Source organism: Lepisosteus oculatus, chromosome 16, assembly GCF_040954835.1.
Source record: "Lepisosteus oculatus isolate fLepOcu1 chromosome 16, fLepOcu1.hap2, whole genome shotgun sequence".
Classification (NCBI taxonomy): domain Eukaryota; kingdom Metazoa; phylum Chordata; class Actinopteri; order Semionotiformes; family Lepisosteidae; genus Lepisosteus; species Lepisosteus oculatus.
In genome coordinates, this window is record NC_090711.1 from 13,774,290 (window position 1) to 13,795,788 (window position 21,499).

Genomic DNA, 21,499 nt, shown 5'->3' on the forward strand with positions numbered 1-21,499 from the left:
TGCCCTGCGAATTAAAGACCCTGCCACCTGTGCCACCGGCTCTGGGCAGCTCTGTGATGGTAATTTGTGAGCTCCGGGCACTGCCTTGTGCCAGCCCACTACCCAGAAGCGAGAGCACTGGCAGTCAGCGTGAAACCACTTCCTGTCATTGCAAAACTTTGATAAAGGTCAAATCCTTTTTCGCTTAACTTTAAACTGAAAGGGATCTCCAGGCTCCACCAATCCGGTCACTGTGAAAATGCTTGAACTCACAAGAGGAAAACACAAAACCAAATGACTCAGTGAAAATGAGACATTTGACTAGATGGGGCTCATCACAGAACTTCAAGGGTAATAAAAGTCCCTGTGACGCTGCATCAGTGTTAATACATTTTCGCCTTCCACTCTAGTGATCACATCTCAGCACCCTCCACCCTCCTCCATCAGAGGACCAGACCCCTAATCGGGGATTCATTGGTACAAACAGGAGACCCATTTGGCCAAGGGGGTGGAAACCAGAGACATGCATCTAAATGCATTTCAATGGTGATGTGTTCATCTGAAACAACCACAACTGTAGTTTACACCATTTCACGAAATGTCAAGAAATCAAGAAAAATACACAATTGGGAAAACATTCACTCCAAACTGGCAAAGTGATAACAAAAACCAATTAGCAAATATTTCCCTCCAGGTCGGATGCTTGCTCAAGGGATCTGGGCAGGGGGCAGACGCCACCAGCGCCCAGATTTCCATTCCTTCTGTTCCTGTCTGGTGGGGAAGGGAACCCAGCTCGTGACCCACCTGCGCACACAGCGCAAGCACGCCAACGGATCGGAATCAAGAGCCGAACTCACGTATCGCGTCCACTTACTTTCCCAGGAAGCACTTGGGGACGATGCTGAGTTTCCTGCGCCGGTCCTTGATCATGTGCTTGCTCTTGGTCATCAACATGTGATAGAGCTTCTCCCCCTTCTCGGAGATCATGACATAGGCATCGCGCTCCATGCCTAACTTCAGGCCTGCAAAATGCAGAGCACAACCATCACACACTGCAGATCTGAGGTGCCGGGGTTCTGAATGCAACAGCAGATACATTTTTCCTGCACAAATAATGTGTAACGGTAGTAATAATTTACCACTCAGTCAAAAACATTTAAGAATAAAGAGTGCAATGGCACTGCTTTCCACACATTGACTTCATTAACTTGTTTTACCGGTTGGATACTTACTTTCAGAATGCAGTTAACAGGCCAAAAGAAGCAGCAAGGAAACAGAGAGATAAACTAAACCCATTTCAGCAGTACACATTTTTTCTCCATTGCATTATTTCTATCCCAACAGATTTTCAAAAACATGCTCATTTTCTTGTTGGTAATGTAACACCGGAAACACATTGCTTAAAATTATCTAGACATCCATTTTCTAACAGCTTTTCCTAATTCGGGGTCGGAGGGGAACCAGAGCCTATCCTGGCAAACAATGGAAGCAGGATACACCCTGGACGGGACCAGTCTATCTCAGGGCAGAGACACAGACACAAACATGCACACACTCACACCAGGGATAATTATCCTAAAAGTCAATTAACCCATCAAAAAAAATGTGCTATAATTTGGATGAGCTGTGAAACCGAGGTTCTGAATCTCTCTCTCTTTACTAGCGTTGATCCCGCATCAGCAGGGTCCACTTGTCGGCATGCCTGTCTCCATTTGGTGGTTTGAACCAAATCTTTGAGCTGACGTTGCCATTGTGACCGAGAATACTCCAACCGGCGCGTTGCTCCGCCTGCCGTCAGAGAGGGGAGGGGGGGGGAGGAGAACAAAGTAATGTAGCCAATTCATAGAGGGGGATTATTAGGAGGCCATGATTGGTAAGGGCCAATGGGAAATTTGGCCAGGACGCGGGGGTTACACCCCTACTCTTTTCGAGAAACACCCTGGGATTTTTAATGACCACAGAGAGTCAGGACCTCGGTTTTACATCTCATCCGAATGACGGCACTAATTTACAGTATAGTGTCCCGGTCACTATACTGGGGCATTAGGACCCACCTGGAGTGCAGGGTGAGAGATCCTGACACTCTGTGATAATTTAAAATCATAATAATCAAAAATCAATCAATCAAAAATAATAGGGATGTAACCTCAGTGTCCTGGCCAAATTTCCCATTGGCCTCCTAACAATCCCCATCTATGAATTGGCTTCATCACTCTGTTCTCCTCCCCACTGAGAGCTGATGTGTGGTGACATTGTGCCACTATGCTACCAAACATATACATGTAGATAATTACCGTTATCACATCATAGTATATTAATGATGTATGTTTTAGTTTTACATTAAAAGAAGACTTCTAAGAAGATATCTGCACAGGGGTGGATGTGGTTAGTGGACACACTTTCGAAAGTCAGTCTGTCTTCTCAGGGTTGGTGCACTTTGTAAGCATTGACCTTGCGCTGTAACTGGCAGAGGATGGAATTTGCATCTGAAATCTGAGATTTCATGTAACTGCTTTGTTTTGAAATTATACATCAGATGTGTTCTGCCTGCAGGTACCTGAGGAAAAAGACATGTTTTTTCAATCCGGTCAAAGAAAGGAAAACTTTAATTCTGCTCACTATTTCATATTTACAAATGCCTTCAACTTATAGCTATCTCCTTGGCTTACATTCCTGGATACAGTAGGTAGCACTGATATCCCTGAAAATCTTTGCTTCACAGCCTACTTATGAAAATTGTTAATGAACCAAGAGTTGCCTAAAGCAGATAGTAAAACATAGATGAGACCAGCCTATTTCAACATGGTCAAGGAAAGAAAGGACTGGCAAAGCACATTTAAAAAGATATGGTAAAAAGACTGCATTATAAAGGTGTTTACAGTATTGTTAGCTGGCACGCATACTGGTGTTTTGGAAACCCTGCAGTCACAGTGCACAATGAGAAAGAATAAAGAAAGACAAATTAGAGGGAAGATTTCAATCTAGCTTCTTGCACAGAGCTGATACCGATTCACATGACTCCTTCCAAACCTGGCATAAAAGCACAGTGATCCTGCCTGATGCCAATCTAAACAAAGAAAAGAATTATGCCCCGGGGAAATAAACTTTTTTGTTCTGGTTGGAAAAACTGACATTTTCTTCAGGAAAATAATAAAATAAGGCTGCCCTACGAAGTAAGAATTCCATCCGTCTTGTGTGTAAAAAGCTCCTACGAGCTCAGTGCACTGCAAATCATGAGTAATTAGGAGCAATTAATCCAAAGTGTTACAAATCAGTACACAATTTACACAGTCCAATGACCTAAGTTTTTGTTGTTGTGTGAATATTTATCAGGAATAGTGATTTGATTTTACATACATCTGTGTGTATGACAGAGAACATGGACACCTAGTCAGTTCTGGTTCCTGGGCACATGGCTGATTTACTAATTCAGAAAGTAGAAAGTCCTTATTGTCTGACCTACATTAACAGCAACTATTTTCAGTCATAAGATAAATCCAGTTAACCTTAAAAAAATAAATCAAGCAATCAATCTCTGAACTACAGTATGTAATAAAGAAATATAACACTGAGTATTACCATTTTTATAAATCTGGCAATTAATGCACTTCATAATAAATTTAGGAAGTTGGATCACATGAGGACCGTAAATCTTAAAACCTTTCTGTTTAGGAGAAAATGCCTGTCTCACCCTTCTGCAAAGTACAGACTGTACTCTAGTGGAATGAGCAGCTACATTTCAGTGGATTGTTTTTCTCTTGCATTCCAAGAGGAAATATGCAGTGTTACTGTTACGAGCAGAGTGGACTGGGTTCTGAACTGCTTCATAATAAAAGGGCAGGCCGGATTATGGCACACAGCAGCTGGAGCACAAGGAACAAAGAGGGGCTTTGAAGAAAAGAGATTCCAAATGAGGTCTTGCAGCCAAGCCCAGCTGCTTGGAGAGCTCATCAGGTTCCAGCCCAGCCCAGCCAGCTGCTGGATTCTGACGGCCTCTGTCGAAGCAGCCGATTTTTATACACTGGAGCCTAGTGTGTCCATCCACAAGAGCCTGTGCAATAATAGCTTTTCCCCACAATATCATCTATGATAACCACGTTGTGCAATATATTTGTATTCTTATTTTTAATTTGCAAATCCAATTATTCTGCTAGACTTCCTAGATTTAAAATAGTCAACTGCATGTCTTCCCCATATCAGTTTGTCAGCCCAGTAACCCCACACAGGGGAGCATAAGTATGTAGGAGCCCCCCTTTAAGACACTGCTCCTTTAAACCATCACAGGCAGCACGGGCCCATACCAGAGGTTCAGAGCAAATCGGAGAAGGAGTGCCTGCAAGCCCCAGGAGACCTCAAGGTGACTGTTGGTTTGAGACTAATCCCAGCCTGTTAATTGTGCGCCATCGTTTGGGGAATCCTGATCAGTCCTTTTACAGTCCCAGGTCTGTGACATGACACAAGCTTGAGGCCCACAATCATTGCATTACTCCACCAGTCGGCTCCCGGGTTGCTGTTTTTCAGCACGTGGGAAACGGGATCCGGGAGACTTAAAACTGAATTACTGGACTGACTGATTGATCAACAATGACGTGAATGTTTGCTGTTTGTTCAAGTGGTCAAACCTTGAAAAGGGCTGTAGCCCATCCACTAACAGGATGTTGCAGCCAGGGTACAAACAGGCATCTGGGTTCCTGCTTTTAGGATATGTTTTTTGGGATGTTTTATCGAGATGTTTCAAAAAAAGAAGTTTCAATATTATATCAGTACTGTATTAATTAAAGACTTTGGTTGAGGCAACATTGTAAGATAAGATAGCCATATACAATTTCTCGCATTAGGAATTCATCTTTTCGCATACCCCAGCTTGTTCTCCATGAGACACAGACACAGAAAGAAGCCTGGGGTCAGAGCGCAGGATCAGCCATTGTACAGCGCCCCTGGAGCAGCTGGGGTTGAGGGCCTTGCTCAGGGGCCCAACGGAGTAGGATTCCTCTGCCGACCACGGGATCTGAACCGCCAACCTTCCAGCCAACAGGTGCAGATCCTGAGCCACAGTGCCACTGCTCTGTCCATTGTGAAGCATGTTTCACCAACATCCCCAAAAGTCTAAATATTTGCCCCGCAACAAGAATTCTGTGTTGTCACCACATTTATATGATGTGACTTAGTCAGCCAACACATGGGTATCATGCAGATAAACAAAGAAAAATCTTCCAAGTCCCACAAAACATAAATACTGGAAGAGTAAGAGAAATGCAGATGAATTAATCCATCAATGATGTTTCCACTCATAGGATTTAAGTAGACTTAACTAAAAAGAAAATGACTCCTATGGCATCTGTTGTTTGGAAATATAAGGCCAACTGCACTGAGTTAGTTCTGTAGTGTTCCTGCAGCTACCACCCGTATAACGATTACTACTTTTGAAAATACAGTGACTACTTCTACCATAACTAATATATCAACTACAACACCTACAACATACTAACGCAACTACTCCATAGTACTGGTGCAGTTAGTATTACCGTTCTACTATAGCCTCTCATAGTGAAGAAGCTTCCATTCGCTGCCCGTATTAGTTCCAAATCTGTATTTGACATTTACTGCTTTCATTTACAAAGAAAGTATTGTCAAGGAATTTGATTGACAGCAGCATATTTAGCTCCATTCTCTTTTCTTTAAGATGCACAGCTCTGAGACACTGGAAACACCGACGACCCTAGAGAACCTTTCAAGGGAATGTCACAACGAAGCAAATAAACGCTTCACATGTGCAATTTCCATCCCATGTATTGTCCCTGCTGTTTAAGAACTGGGGCCTACAAGAGAATGACTGTGTATTTTCAATGTAATATAGTGAGTTTCAACCCCCTATGACATTTGTTTACAACAGCTACTGGACCATTGTGCTGGGTTATATGTCTTGAATAACTCCTGGGATTCTTATCTTGCCCTGAGCACTTCCTTTGAAAACAGCAAAAAGAGTCAAGTGGAGATAAAGTCCAGAACTGATTTCATACCTTTAAACAAGGCAGCTTTTAAAATAATATCTAAATCTATCTGCCTTACCCAGGTGGATTAGGAAATCGCCTTGCTCTAGTTCTGAGAAAAAAAAAATGCTACTGAAGTGTCTTATTGCTGAGGAAAATAGAAGGTGCAGAGTGTGGGGTCAGTATTGAAGCTCCCAGAAATCACACGCTTCAGGCATGGTGCTGAACTTTGTTACTCCTTTCCTCAGTCTCCTGTATCTCCCTGCTTGCACAGTAGCCTTTGCGTTGTGCAACACACGCTTTGGAGAGCCTCTGGTGATTGCTCAAAGCTTGAGAAGACAGGCAATTGGAATTTCTGAGACAGGACCGAGAATATGTTTTTCAGGGCTCATATGAATGAGCTGATACCATGGCTCAGAGCATTAAACTCTGCCAGCTATTTTGTAGTGACCCTTTGCACTCTATTACTGACAGGAAAGAATGCTTGGATAGGGTTCTGTGTGTGATGAAACAAGCAGCACATTTCAGAAGATATTGCTTCTTCTGGCTCAGAAGCTGCCTAGCTGTGGCAATTCATGGCGAAACGCTGAGCTCATTAAGTCCTCATGCCTTGTTCTGTTCATAATTAATATGCAGAAAAGAACAGAACAGGCACACCAGAATTCCTGTTCTGAACAGTAAGTGCACATTCAGGAATCTGTCTAATCTTCCCCACCCGAATCGTCCCCCAAATGTATTGCACACACTGGATGCTATCATGCTGGGATTCCTTAAGAAACCACTTTGGTTCCTGAGTTCCTGAGCTCCACTGCTAGGAAAACTGGCTAAGGCTAGAAAACATTGGCCTGTTAACAGTACATACATGTATAGATAAGTACATGAATATCAACCAATATATCAATAATGGACTGCAGTAATTTATAACAGGTCAATGTCTGTGTTACCATGATTTTTTTATTATGCTTTGTGAGCACTGAAAATAGACGAGGTCAAAGTCAGGTGGCGAAATATTAACAGATATTTAGAAATCTGGTAAAAATGACTGGCGGCCATGACTGCGGTTGAAATTTAGAGAATACGCTCAGCATTCGTTATCTTTTGATAGGTGGTGGTTTGTCAGGCATCCTGCCATTGCTTCTATATTTCAAGACTGGGGTGAACAATTTGTTTTCAGGAAATAAGGTCTGTCAGAGATCGAGACCTCTGATAAGTGTCCTCAGTTCTTCCTCCACCCTTGAGTGGCTAAAGAGCAAAACAATTGATACTTCCTACAGCTGTGAAACAGGCTTCGACCAGACACCCTGCGTGACCCAAGTACAAAACAAACTCCATCTAAAAATAACTTTGTTCAAATTCCCTAAAAGGCAGTTTAGGGTGTCACTCAATTTTCCAAATGGGTCAAAATGTTTCAAGGCTTCTATTCTTAATCAGCATTTGTGAGGGTATATTTATATAATACAATATTTGGTACTTTGGTCTGGACCTAACCTCTATCTGCTGTACCAGGACAGGCCAGATCCTAACCTGGTTTCCGTAGGAGTAAGTGGACTAAAGAGCATGTGACACCCACAAAGAGATGCAGAGATCCCCCCCACACACACACAATATTGCCCCCACACTTCCACAGCGGGGCAGACTGGAGCAGTTAGGGTCATGAACCTCACTCAAGCTACAACAGCAGTGTCTGCAGCAGGGACTCGAACCCACAACCTGTCATTGTAGGTCCAAAGGCCTCCCCATTAAACTAAGGTGCCCCATTCCCACTGCTGGGTACAAGATAATTAAAAAAGGACTTCTCTATCGGATGCAAAATGACTTGCACTCCCTTACAGAAGTCCTGTGTTTCATCCATGGCAAGTTAACATATTAGTTTGAGGGGGTTTTTACAAGCAGACTGCCAGTGCTGGATGCCAGGTCCTTGCTGGTTGGCGGGAGTCTCGGTTTATAGAGGGGTCTTTAGCGGCGCACACCAGAGAAAACCTGTTTTAATTAGGACCTGTGCTGCCAAAATCACCCAAAGAAAGAAGGCTGTGCTAGACAGCAGATGTCTAGCCAGAAGCGCGTGAACATTAACCCTGGGAAGAGAGGAAAGGCAGTGGAGGCTGAAGAAAGGCCATGAATTCTACTGTCACAACACCACCTCCTGTTGCAAATGGCACACGTTCCTCCTGGACAAGCCTCGGATGGCACTGAGAGGATCTTAGCTCCCTGGTCCACAAACATCTGCTCTGGTTATCTGCTGAGCACTGGAGATAGTCAGATACTGGGAGGTGGTCGGCCAACTACATAAAACAAAGCCCATACCCAAAACAGATAACATTCGGTTCTGCGACTCACTCTCTCTCTGCTCTCGCTCCTTCAGGATGGCATCCAGCCATTTCTGTTTCTCCTCGGCGTTCTTGGCCATGCAGACGAACCACTTGTTCTTCGCCGTGTTGTGGACTTTCCAGCCGTTCGTCACCGTGTAGTTATTGCTGTGGTAGTCGGCTGCAAAAATAAACAACACGAAAACAAACGAGAGGCAAGGAATGAAATTCTGCGAGCAAACAGCTCATTTCCAGCGTGGCGAAGGGTCGGAGGAAATGGGGCCCAGACGTAGGAGCAGTCCTTTTCTGCCAGGACTAGCAGAAAACGTGCATGCAGATCAGTTACAGGCACTAGTGGCTAAGGGCCCATTTGGAACAAATATCAGCAGACACAGGAATAGGACTAAGAACCATCAGCCTGAGCCTGGACTGGGAATAACTGTGGCTTGTCTTCATCCCAGGCGATTTACGAACTCCATTTAGTTGTAACAGTCTTATCTAAAAGTGTAGACAGAAGCCAGTCTCTGCTTATAGGATACACCTCTACTTAATTCACTGCCCTACGTCCATATGTTCATGACCTGTTACGACTGGCCTTGCACGGTCAATAACCTTTCTGAAGAAGTAGCAAGACAAGAGTTATTTGGTGTTCATTCAAAGTCTGAAAAGAAGTTTCTCGCGGTGCAGAAATACGAATTGTGTTCATTTGGAAAATTCAGAAGAGCCTCAGGGGAATAATATTTAAATATAACACAAGTGTTAATGCGAGATGAACTTAATCACATGAATAATTAGACTCTGAAGAGCATGTGTAATGGGAGGACGATAAAATAAATTCAAGCTCAGAATTCCCTTGGGACACAAAGGTTCCCATAAATCACATTTGTCTGAAATAACTTGGCAATGAGAGGGGTCGGGGGGTTCTCCTTTGACTCTGACAGTTTTAATTTAATTAATATGAGACGATATAGAAATGAGTAATAAGTAATATTTCGACCAGCTGACCTAATCCCACTGTGTTTCCTAAGAGTCTCTTATTTTATTACGAACAACACAGTTGCAACCTTGTAATTATATTTTAAAAAATATTCACATTCCAGAAGAAGATTAGAATATTTTTATATTATATAGTTATTATAAAAGTCTTTACATCCAGTATATCTAATGCAAATTGTAGAGTGTTGCTGGATGCACAATAACAAAACAATTACCATAATATTAATTGTGGAAGAAAAACCGTTAAAGCAAAAACAACAACATAAAAATTGCATGTGATTAACAGTGTTGGGGTCACTTCAAACAGTACTAAGGGATGATTCTGTTTATGGGGAACACTACCCCATAAATCTGGAAAATACAAGAGACGGTTGATGAGGAACACCCCATTAACATCTTAAAATCCATAATACTCATAATATTACCCAGAACTTCATAATATCCACAAGTTATAAAGTGTTTTTTTCTTGTGGTGATCATATAAGTCCTGTCCTGGAGTCTTTACACTTGATTCCTGGGAAGCTAATTTCAAAATCCCTCTGCCTAAGCTGAAGATACAACTTGGCCTGGCTCTCCAGTATCTATTCAATGTGCATCAGTCTATGAATGCTTGCTCTTCTCTGTGAGCCCTTTGCTCAGGTGATTCTGGTTTACCATGTATTCCCACTGCATGTCTGTGGGTGACAGAGCATTTTGCTGCTCTGCAACACCATCAAAAATAAAATCTGGCAATCATGGTCACACGTTGCATGCTTTGAAGCCTAGTCTAAAAATACTGTTTAAAAGTAATTTTTTTCCCTTCTTGTTGTCATTGCAAACACTTAATCTTATATTATCAGACTATGGGCATATATTGTAGTCTATCAAACAAAGGAAATGCATACGTCTATATGCTTTACAGCCAACACTTATCATCTTCTAACCCATGCCAATGTTTTTTAAATTTCTCTTTAGCAACTTAGGTCTCTATCTTGCTAGATTCAAATGGAACAAAAGTACACTAATGAGCACTTGAAAAGCAGAGGTGACCACTGCACTATGTTGCTATTGTCTCTAATCAAAGGTTCTTTTTTTTCCCGAATTTCCATGGAATTCTCCCTAAGCAAGCCACACAGCATCCATGGCAACTGACAATGGATATGCGCACTACGCTGCAGGAATACAGTAGCATTTCAGCTACATGTAAGAATCCAAGAGCCAAAACTGAACTACAGTGAAAAAGTCAAATTGTCCCTGGGGAAGCCTGTGTTTGAACACTAGTTTAGCCAAAAGTCCTCTGAGGTTCAACCCCAATAGTCGCTTACCAGTACTATTATAATTATATAAATAAGTCAGAGAAGTGGCCAGCTCTGTAACAGCATCTAAGCCATGACCATGAAAGATTATTTTTCTTGCTCTTTCCAGATGCAAAAAATAAATTAAACTAATTTTGAGATGGACATGATACTTTGAATGAATGAAAAGCTTTTTTACTACAAACCTTCTGTCTGCTGTGGTGATCAGGAAGATGTGAAAATGCATCAGACAATCAGAAAAAGTGCAGGCCTTCACCATGACGTAAAGCACCCACTTTTATATCGAATATATATATAGTATTTTTACAATATAAAAACCGATAAAGGTTTTATGTCTAAATATTGATAGCTACACTTATACATAACCCAAGTTACAGAGCTACCGTCTCTGTTTTTAAAGTGAGTTCAGGAAACACCAAAAAAACTGTTTATCTAGATGCACACAAAGCAGCTGGCAGCCAAGGCACAGTAGTCGAACGCTGAGCCTGGTTTTGAAGGTGAAATCACAAATCTGTGGCATATGACAGAATGAGCTCCCCCCAAAAGCACGAGCGGCTTATCGCATCGCTCTGTTTTCGCAACACAGCCAGCTTTCTGGGGTGTTGTTCTCTGCGGTTTGAGCCCCTCCCCCCACCTACCCCCCATGTGCTGGGGCTGGTGTGACAGAGCAAACAGGGCGATGAGAGCAGAAGACACCACATCCTCTCAAAACATGCTTAACACCACACACACACACACGCAGTGCCAAAGGCAAAACAGAAGAAAACAGCTGCACATGGTTCACACATTCTTGCAGGCAAAAATACATTACTGCTAGGGCTCAAGAATAGTACAGATAATTCTAAAAAAGTTGTTTTTGTCACTTAGGCTGCTTGTTTCTTTGGTGTTTTCATTAAAGATATGAGGGTACCAAGAACAGAAGTGTTGGGCAACAATACCGCACTATTAAAAGGCAAAAAGGATGCAACTCCAGAGCCTAGGAACCTCCACCTGCTTTTTCAGCATCATCAATACCTATATATTAGGTTGCACAACAGGTGCTGCCAAATTCATACAATGTGTTCCTGATTTCCTGTATTACACACAACCTACACAAGTATCTCCATTTTCATTGGCTTTAGCCAATTAATTTGTCAGAATAAATGAGAATCCTCCATGCTGGCATCCTTACAACCCGCCACGTGCAGATACAGTAAATCTTTTTTCTTAATTAAGCCTTCAGCCACTCACGAGCCCCGGCACATGGAGAGAGAGTAGGAGGCTTTGACTTTGTCCCTTTTTAATAACACGCAATGTCTCCTAACTGCCGACACCCACCTGTTCCATCCTCGACGTTCTCCACCTCCATCACCTCAGTGTTGATCCTGCCCCTGAAGACATACAGGGGGCCATTGATCGACTTGGTCCTTTTTGTAGATTTCTTCCCCGCCACTCTGCTAAAAAACAGCAGAGATCATCGGCACCAGAGCACACACAGGGCCCTCCTGCACACTAGCTGAGCCCCCACCTGTAAGCAGTCTAGGTGGCCAATCTGTGTATTGGCTGTGATGCATGAGGAAAAATTGAATTTGCTTAGTTCATTTTACTTAGACTAAAGCTTTCCAATAGAGCTGCACAAATACAGCTGCACGAAAAAACATCTGATTAGCCCACACAACAAAACAACTAAATCGGGATCTGAAAAATGTGCCCTTAAATCAAATTATTCTTTCAAGCAAGGAGGATGTTGATTTTGCATGAATAAAGGACATCTACCTTTCTTAGGTCCACTGACTGCACTGATTGCAGTTTGCTCTGTTAGAAGAGATTAATTTCCATCAGAAGGCAGCGGCTCTTTCTGAATTACAGCTAACATGTGCTGCCTTGTGAGCATTTCGAAGGAGCAGGCCTCCACCTGTCATCTGTTTCCCTTAGAGGAAGGAAGTCTATTCCATTATCATGCTGCTGTAGCCCCAACACACACACAGTTCCCACACACTGAGGAGCAAGTGCATGGTAACCCCTATGGCTTCTGCACAGATCTGACATGAAGGGATTGCAGGAAAATCCATTCAAGTATCACCTCTTAATGGATTTTGTCCTGGCATCGAGTCAGGCAGCTGTGACACAAATGTTACCTGTGTCTTAAAGGATACCTGTGCTTCAGTTGTGAGGCAAAAAAAGGAATTGCATACCTGGATTTCCGCTTGCAGTACACCAGGAGGTTATCAAACAGGAAGAAGACTCTCTCTTGGATGTTCCCAGCTGATATCTTAAGTAAACTGCCGTAGAGAAGCAACTCTGTACAAATGTCAGTCAGATTGGTGCCCTGTAAAAACAGAGGGATAAATATTCTAAATGAAACTCAAATTACTAGGTTAGAATCTGTATATGTTCAGCCTTTTCACAGCTTGATTGAAACTGCTTTTTTTTTTGCAGTTCTTGCTTGCTCTGTGACGCACAGATCACAAAATGTATATGGGCTCCCTTCTTCTCTGTGAAGGCTTAAAAAAAGGAGAATGAACCAGTGAGGTCAGTGAACATGTATTCCTTTTGCTTGTTCTGGCTTCTGATTTTTTCTGACTGATATGTATTTTTCAGCTCGTGCCAAAAAGTTTTACTTTTAAAACAGGTTTAGAAAGTTAGGAAGCACCTCTTAAAACACTTCAACATGAGCCTGTGCACTTTCTGACCTTATTACTCATGAGCACAGTGATTCAAAGCCTTTACAGTTACATTTGGAGGTGTATGTGGGGGGTGTTTTAATCTGAGTACAAAAATACATTTAAGATGCTTACAGTTTACTCATACACATCCCTGCTTTCGGGACCTTATTACTGTGATATTTTAACATTTTTATTTACGTAAGGGGCTTTTATTATTGCTAACGCAGCAGCCCAATTAGCACACAGGGAAGACAAAAACATCTCATTTTTTTCTTAAACTGAGGGCTTTCAAAAGAGCTGCTGGATCAATTTCAGATGAACAGCCCTGTGACCTTTCAGAAGTATTGGGTTCAGTCGGGCTTTTTCACAGCCCACTTCAGGAGGAGATTAGATGAGAAGTTTTAAAACCCATTAGGGCTCTACAATGTCACACTTCAATGCCAATATATACACAGATTTATATTAAGAAAAGGGAAAACTTTTTTAACGAGTCTTCCTTCCTAACGTGGACACTTGAAAAGACATTCTATTTCCTTTCATCTTCCTTAAAGCAATACTAAACTTTTATACGAGAGGTAAGCTTTTCATTATCGTGTGACAATTCAGTGTATCAGCTCAATAAAAAGAAAACTGGTCCAAACTGGAGAAACAAGATAAATTCTATACAGAATGAAAATGTGCTTCATCATTTATTTCCTTATTTAAATATCAAAGTAATAAATCTGCATTACAAACTAATTGACTTTGAGTTCATCTGTTTCGGATAAAACCTGAAAAGAAAAAAACATGCAATCTGCAAGGTTTGAAGACGAATTAAAAACATAATTGCGTCAGTTATTGGGTTATATTATCCTGGTCTCAGATTCTTTTTTTTTCTGTACATCCTGGCTGTCTTAACAAGGAAAATCTAAAGTCTTTAGTGAAAGCACATTCAGTGGTATTCTCCAATCTATTTTAGCTCTGCATTATTAACATTCAGTATTTTGCATGGGATTTATTTTCCAGAAAACATTGATCCCATTCCAAAAGATGTTTCCTTTTAAACTGCTGCATAATTTATAATTCATATTGCATATTGGGAAATCTGCCAGCAGCTATATCACTCTGAAACTCACAACTGGCAAACTACTGAGGCTCAGCAGTTATGAGCCTGGCCAGTACTGGATGAGAAACCTCCTGGGAAAAACTAAGTTTGCTGTTGGAAGTGGTGTTAGTGAGACCAGTAGGAGGCGCTCACCCTGTGGTCTGTGTGGGTCCTAATGCCCCAGTGTAGTGATGGGGGCACTATACTGTAAAAAAGACACCAAGATCTGAAACCGAAATCCACACACTTCTGGATTCACCTACTGCCTGCCTGTCCTCTGAAGTGTGTTACTGCAGAAAACCTGCAAGCCCATAAAGCTTCACCTTAAATACACCCATCTTTAACTCATTATTTTTCTAAATTAATGAGCATAAGAGTAGTATTGGGAAACACAGAAGGTTTGAGATGGAACATCAACATTAAAGAAAATGTTTATACAACACAATAAAGGGACAAATGATAATACACCATCTTAAACCATGAAAGGCAATTTCCTAAATGAACTAAAATATCACATGTATGAGCTTGTATCAGAAGCTCATACACATGATATTTTAGTTCAGCTAACAGCAGCAGTAGCAGAGCACTGGAACCATCTGCTTCTGGATATTGGCCTACCCAGACTCTGTCCATAGAGTTCGGTCTGCTACTCTTTCCACCCCTGTTACACCCTTAGACAATTTCCCTCCATGATCCAATGTTGTGAGTAGCCTTGCTGCTGGTCTGAGTCCATGAGTTACCATTCAGAATTTCCTGGGCCCAACACTGATCCACTTATCCACACTGATTTGCTCTTCCTACTATGTCCAGCCCAGTGCAATCACAGGTTTCTTGGTTTTTCGGCAGTGTCACAGGCTCTGGCTTGTTCCTTTATGCATGAATTTCTTTTCCTGTGCCACCTTGTTTTTCCTGACTTGTACCAACCCATGGTGCTTTGCACAGCCATCGTTTCTGATTAATCCTTGCTTTCAGAGCGAAAATATCACATGAGAATACACAACTTGCTCCAAACACTGGCAGCTTCTTCAAATACTTTAGCCAACACAAAAAAAAAATGATCATGCTAAAATATGTCTTTAAATAGGGTATTGGCAAGAGGAAAAAGACAGTAATCTAATCACTCCAGCGATTAGATTGTGGGATAATCCTTAAATTGCTTGCTTTCGTATTTTCAGAAGTTACATTAATGTTTGGGATCATTTTCCAACAGTCAACTGCCCTGCCTCAAGCCTTGACCACTCAACATGCACAGATTATTTAGAGCCCAGATTCAGCAAAATGGCATCTATGGAGTGTGGCTGAAAATGCTGAGATGAGTCCTCATGGACAATGCAGGGGACAATGAAGCCATTCAAAACGGTTATCTCCTGGGGGACGGAAACTCTGGATGTTGGCGGCCATTTGGAATGAATTTGTTCAAAAGAGCAAATAAGCACCAAGTGTTCGCCAATAAAACTGTATTAATCACCATCCAGAAGGAGCTCTACATTACAATAATTTAATAACTGTTCAGTACTTTTTGTCCACTTTTACAGAGCACCCATACCTCATGTAACTGCACAGGTCAATCAATGCAGAAATAATGATTTCTCCCTGTTTGTGTCTCCGAACAAGTCAATTCATTACAGAGGAGCACAAAACTGGAATTGGCCATTTGTGTTGCATTAGTGAGAGAGACTCTTCCGTGCGTACGTAATCAGTGGTTTTAATGAACGGGAGATGGAATATTGTGACCTATTATTTGAATCAATTCACTTGTTTATTCCTGTCTCTCAGTTTCTGACGTAAGTTTCTCCAATTATTTAACAAAATCAATGATGGCTAAGTGAAAGATATAGCAAGACCATTTTTTTTATAATCAAGGTGCGGTGTGGTGGGATGACAGTATACCGCGTTAATAAAAATTATTCTGATTTCTCAAGTGTTCAATAGCTGTTTTTATTTTTTTTTTGCTAATGCTAATATCGGCGTAAAGCCTTGAGTAACAGTGGCTGTAGTTAGAGGAGAAAAGAGCAGGCTATCATTTTAAGTAAATGCATAATCTACACACATCTTCACACATCTGTAATTTTAAGTCTTTAATGTGCTGCTGGAAATAGCCACCAGTGTATTAAATGTAGCAAAAAAAAGAGGTAGAGAACTTTGCCTGAACTTTGAAAAGGCCAAGTTCCTTTAATGACACATACTGCAAGTCAAACTTTTATCATCTTTAAATCGCGATCAGTTGTTCTTTCTAAAATGAAGCCAGGGGTCCTGAAGTAGCTAGCAGAATTACCCTGAGTGACAGGGGAATGCCTGGCTCTCTTTGCAATTGCACACATTGTTTTACTCTTCCTGCTTGAATACTTTAAATATACAGTATACAGCACAGATTTTTAACAAAAGGTGTGAGAGGATATACCTCCAGACATCACTGCCTGCCAGTACTTGCTGTTTTGACATTGAACTACACAAGGTAGAGGAATTTCAGTCATTGTCCTTGTCATTAGTATTTACTCATTAGACTTTAATCCTCACTTCCTTCCCACTAATAACATTTTGAGACGGAATACATTAATCACTTACTTGAATTAATCATTTATAACAAGTTATATTTATACTGTATGTGTTGGTAAGAACTATGGAGAACAATATAAATAGTTTTGATACTGACTTATTGTAAGGGCTTTTTACCTTATTTATGATGTTGTAACTACTTACATTAAATAACAAACCTAAAAATGACATTAGGATACAATAAACCTGAATGTCAGGTTTAATATGTTTTTCAACATTATTTCTTGGACTGAGCACACAACAGCACATGAATAAGCAGTGAAAAACCAGAACACTTCCTTTTTTATAAGCATTTTCATTTCCTTATTCATCCGAACGTGTCCGCTAAAAACGTCTCAACAGAACAGCGCACTCTCTCTTCCTTAAATGCTGTTTGCCACCCTTCAAAAAGCAAGATTACTTCTGTCAATTAAACAATCTTAGTGACAGCAAAACATTTAATCAGTATCAGTCGCTAAGCTAGCATTGCTCTTATAACTAGAAAAAACTTAAATTTCGAAAACAAAATGGGAGGATGAATGTAATCCACACATTCTAAATATTGGGAGTCCCTAATCTGCATAATAATAATAATTATAATTGCTTACACTTTTATAGCGCTTTTCTGGACACTCCACTCAAAGCGCATTCAGGTAATGAGGATCCCCTCTGCCACAACCAATGTGCAGCATCCACGTGGATGATGCAACGGCAGCCATAGTGCGCCTGAATGCTATACTGGGGCATGAGGACCCACATGGATGCATAACAGAACTGAGCACGTTTTGGGGCAGTCTAGGTTTGCTGTAAAACCACAACAGCAGTGTCATCTCACAAGACGGTCACAGACTGGCAATAATGAACCACTCACCTCCCATCCCTCGATGTGCGACTGGAGCTGCTCCAAAGCTTCCAGCTTTTCCATCTGTCTCTTGGTCTCGTTGATGTCAGAGCAGACCGTCTTCATGGCCTGCAGCGCCTGCTCCACCGCCGGGTGATCTGCGTGACTCTTCGGGGTCCTCTTCAGCAGCTCCTGAGGGGGCAAGCGGACAAGCGCAGGGGGGGCTGAGAGGAACTCTGGAGCGGGGCGGTCCGTTTCGAAACGGCCATCTGAACGCCTCCATCCCAAGCCCCCTACTCTGGTTTTATACAAAAATCTCCTTGTTCACGATATTAAGAGTTGATTTGTGACTAAAGGGTGGAAGAGATGGGCAAAACTCATGTAATACAAAGTACAGGGATAAGTATCCAAACAGCAGTAAAGTTTGGGATCTAGTTCAATAGGCTGAGACCAGAAATCCCCATAACCATGGGCACACAAACAGGAAAGCCAAGATTCTGAATGACAACATACAAGAGAACAGGCACACAATGACAGTGAGTTTGTTGTCTGCCCTTACACCATTCTGATCTGTATGGACTTTTCTTCTGTTTTAGATCAGGAAGTTTAAAGAGTCTGAGGAATGTTACAGTGAGTGATGCCAAATCTTAAAACACCTCGTAATACTAGTCCATTTCCGGAGTTTTCTTGATAATATTCTGAAATCATATCTCTCTCACAGTCAAGGTCTTGAAGAGTAGCAAATGGCTTCTGTATTGCACCTCTGACTATCAGTTTTGGCAACTGAAACATAAGCTAGTTTGTTTTTAGAATACAAATAGTGTTTTGATTAAAGAAGAAAAGGGAGAAATCAAAGCCGCTGAAGAAATATGTATTGATAACTTTGAACGTCCTCACATTTTTGCAACCAGTTAAAAAAAAATGAGGTCCACCACAAGAAAATTTCAACAAACTTTTGAGTATCGCGGATGTGTTGTCAAGGTGAGAGATGGAATAATCAAGGCAGACAAAAAATTGAGCGGAACAGATGACATTTTTAAAACTCAGGCCTCAGGTCGCAGGCCTCTAAAAGCCTTTACTTGAATGCAAACTAAGCTTTTGAGTCAGAATTTCACTTTAAACCGAGGTGAAGGACTGGTTAAATCTGGTTAAAAGTATTCCAATACTGAGCTCCTGGGCTGTCCCAGTGCTTTTCTTAGTCCAGGTGTTGCCTCACAGTGAATGAAGGTAGCTAACCCTAATTATAACTTTTTTTCTGCTATGTTTAATCTTAAAATGCTTGTTAGGTTTAGAGATGGGTTGTGAACATTAATGGGGTGTCTGATGTAAACCGGAAAGAAGACTCTTATTCTCTTATTTATCTGTCACTACTGTGTTATGATAAATAAAGCTGGAAATGTGTGTGGAAAGAATGGACGTTGACAATGGCTGGTCACAGACCTAACTATCTGGCACAGGGACGGTCAGCGGTGTGTAACGTCAACTTCCTGTCCTGTCCCAAAAAACGCCTTCCAAATGGGAGGGTTTCATCTTTAGCAGCTCAACATGTTTGAGTTTCAAGCCTAAGTAAACATGAAAGTCTCTCAGAGTCATCTTTATCCTCACTATACTGAACCGCGGCGTTTGCTTTTGATTAATATGATGATTAGCAACAAGCAGTTCTACTGGTGTTTGTAGTTTGTTATCCTCACTGTTGCAGACAAAACAATCTTAACCACTGAATTAATTCCAGCTCAGGGTGTAAAACAACCAGATACTAGATTTGCAGGTTTTCAGGTTTCACTTTGAAACATTGTGCTGTCTCTTCCACACAGAGATTGGGAAACAGAAAACGAAAAAGGAACAGAGAAAAGAAAACCCCTTTTAAATACACTTCAAGAGGCAGGAAGAAGGCGACGTACCTTCACGCAGTGCAATGTTGCACATTTCTGACAATGAAGATACAGACAGCTCCTTGTCACTGGAGCAAAGCTCGTTCTTTGTGTGAAAATCGCAATTGCAAACTTCTGGGAATTTTTGCAGAACAGAACAACTCAGGGGAAAACTTCAGACTTTCCACCTTTTTATTCTTCTGTTGAGCAAACATTTATGGAAATTTTAGTCTTTACAATGGCACTCAGCTATGGAGGTCTGTGTATTGCAGTCGCAGTGTCTGTCAGGGTTTTGTTAAGTGGGGTGGGTAAACCAGGAGAGTGGACAACCTCAAGAACAGGCAGACGGTGGGACAGCCTGAGCAGAGACAGGGACAGCTCCTACCTCTAGAACATAGGAGACTACAGGACAACATAATAAAAAGCATTTAAACTGAAAGTTACAGACAAAGCCAATCAAAAGAACAGCCACAGGACGAACTAGGACCGGAAATGAAGAGGGTGTGTTTTTAGTAGTGAGCTCAGGAAGCCTTACGAAACAGGTTATGGGGATGTTGTTGAAGTTAGATCCCTGGAATTCCTGTACAACGATTGCTGGATTGATAAACTACCAGTGACCACCAAATGTGCAAGACGTTGTAACCGGTGTTCTTATGGCCTTGCCTTCAACAGGAGAGGGTATTTGCAGATTCTCTGGATGGGTGTCAGCAGGTATCCTTCCAGTGGGATATCAGTCGTCTTCTTCCCCCCCAACAGCATGCAGTGCTGGAAAGAAAGAAAACATTTAGCACCTCAGACGGCCTTAACTGTCCAGCTTGGATGCGTCCTTGGTTGGGTAATCCAGTCTGCTGGAGTTGCTTTTGTTTCAGTAATTTATGACAGCTCCTTTGACAGGCACATCTCACACATGTGTATGCCAGTGCATTGCGTGATGACCATTTCCATAATGAACTAGTGTTTACACACACAGTTGGAGGCCGTCAAGGACATGAGGGACAAAAAGCCCTTCAGTCTAGTAGGGAATCCACATCTGATCTTGCCTGATGGGACTGATAGGGAAAGGGGGGGCTCTGTAGAACTGAATGTCCATAGAAAAGATCTGGACACAGTATCTCTTTTCATTTCTTTCTCTTATATTATGCAAGACAGCATCTTGCTTGCATTTGTCAATCTTGAACTATCTTCACAAAAAATTGGAATTTTATCTTCAAATTGCACCCAGAAATGCAATACATCAGTAATATATCATAATGTGTTACATCAGTAATACATCACTGAAAAAAACATTGATATTACTTATTTCATGTTTGTAGACTGAGTTCAGATAATGCCTCAATGCAAACATAAACTGTACCTAAAGTAAAAGTGAACTGTAAGCGTTTTTCTGTTTTCCCCCCAAACGGTTTGAAGAACAATTATTCATTTGATTGAAATCTGATTAAATATCACATCTTAACTGCTAAATACTAGCAGTTATACAGCTGTAGCAGAAAAGGGAGAAATATATCTGCATTCAGACCTATAGTGTCTGTCAGCTCATTTAAAGCCTTCTGATGGAAGTCAGAGCTCTGGATTTCCTGTTTGAGATCATGAATTTCAACATGGCATTCATGTCGGTCAATATTTAACCACTTCTTGTTTTTCTAAACTGGATATACCTTTTGAACAAAAACATAAGTACATCAAGTGAAGCTGCAGATAGCTTAATATAGCATTTCCTGCCACATTTAAGATGAACTAGCCATCGCATTTTAATACCAAACACGCAGGGCTGGGGACTCTTAAGCTACGACAATGGTTCTGTCGTGTTCGTTCATTAATGAGAGAAAGTGTAAAGACTGGAGTGTTTTAATTTCTTTAAAAAAAACTGAGCCACAGCATGTGAAAATGTCAAAATGATTTCAGGTATTTTAATACCTGACACCTTATAGTTCTGGGCAAGGCCTCTAAATTAAAG

The 21,499-nt window shown here is 41.4% G+C and overlaps 1 protein-coding gene across 2 annotated transcripts in view; it reads right to left on the reverse strand.

Moving 5' to 3' along the window:
• Positions 1-21,499, reverse strand: part of prex1 (phosphatidylinositol-3,4,5-trisphosphate-dependent Rac exchange factor 1) — a 145,463-nt gene that overhangs the window by 68,024 nt on the left and 55,940 nt on the right. Inside the window, exons 5-10 of one of the 2 annotated variants that reach the window (XM_069179353.1) lie at positions 20,206-20,307; positions 17,702-17,863; positions 12,741-12,874; positions 11,884-11,999; positions 8,307-8,456; positions 854-1,001 (exon numbers count right to left, since the gene is read on the reverse strand). In XM_069179353.1, coding sequence (XP_069035454.1) covers positions 854-1,001; positions 8,307-8,456; positions 11,884-11,999; positions 12,741-12,874; positions 17,702-17,863; positions 20,206-20,307 — 812 coding nt within the window. Of the gene's footprint in view, positions 1-853; positions 1,002-8,306; positions 8,457-11,883; positions 12,003-12,740; positions 12,875-17,701; positions 17,864-20,205; positions 20,308-21,499 lie in introns of both variants that reach the window. The other variant, XM_069179352.1, reaches the window with a different exon arrangement.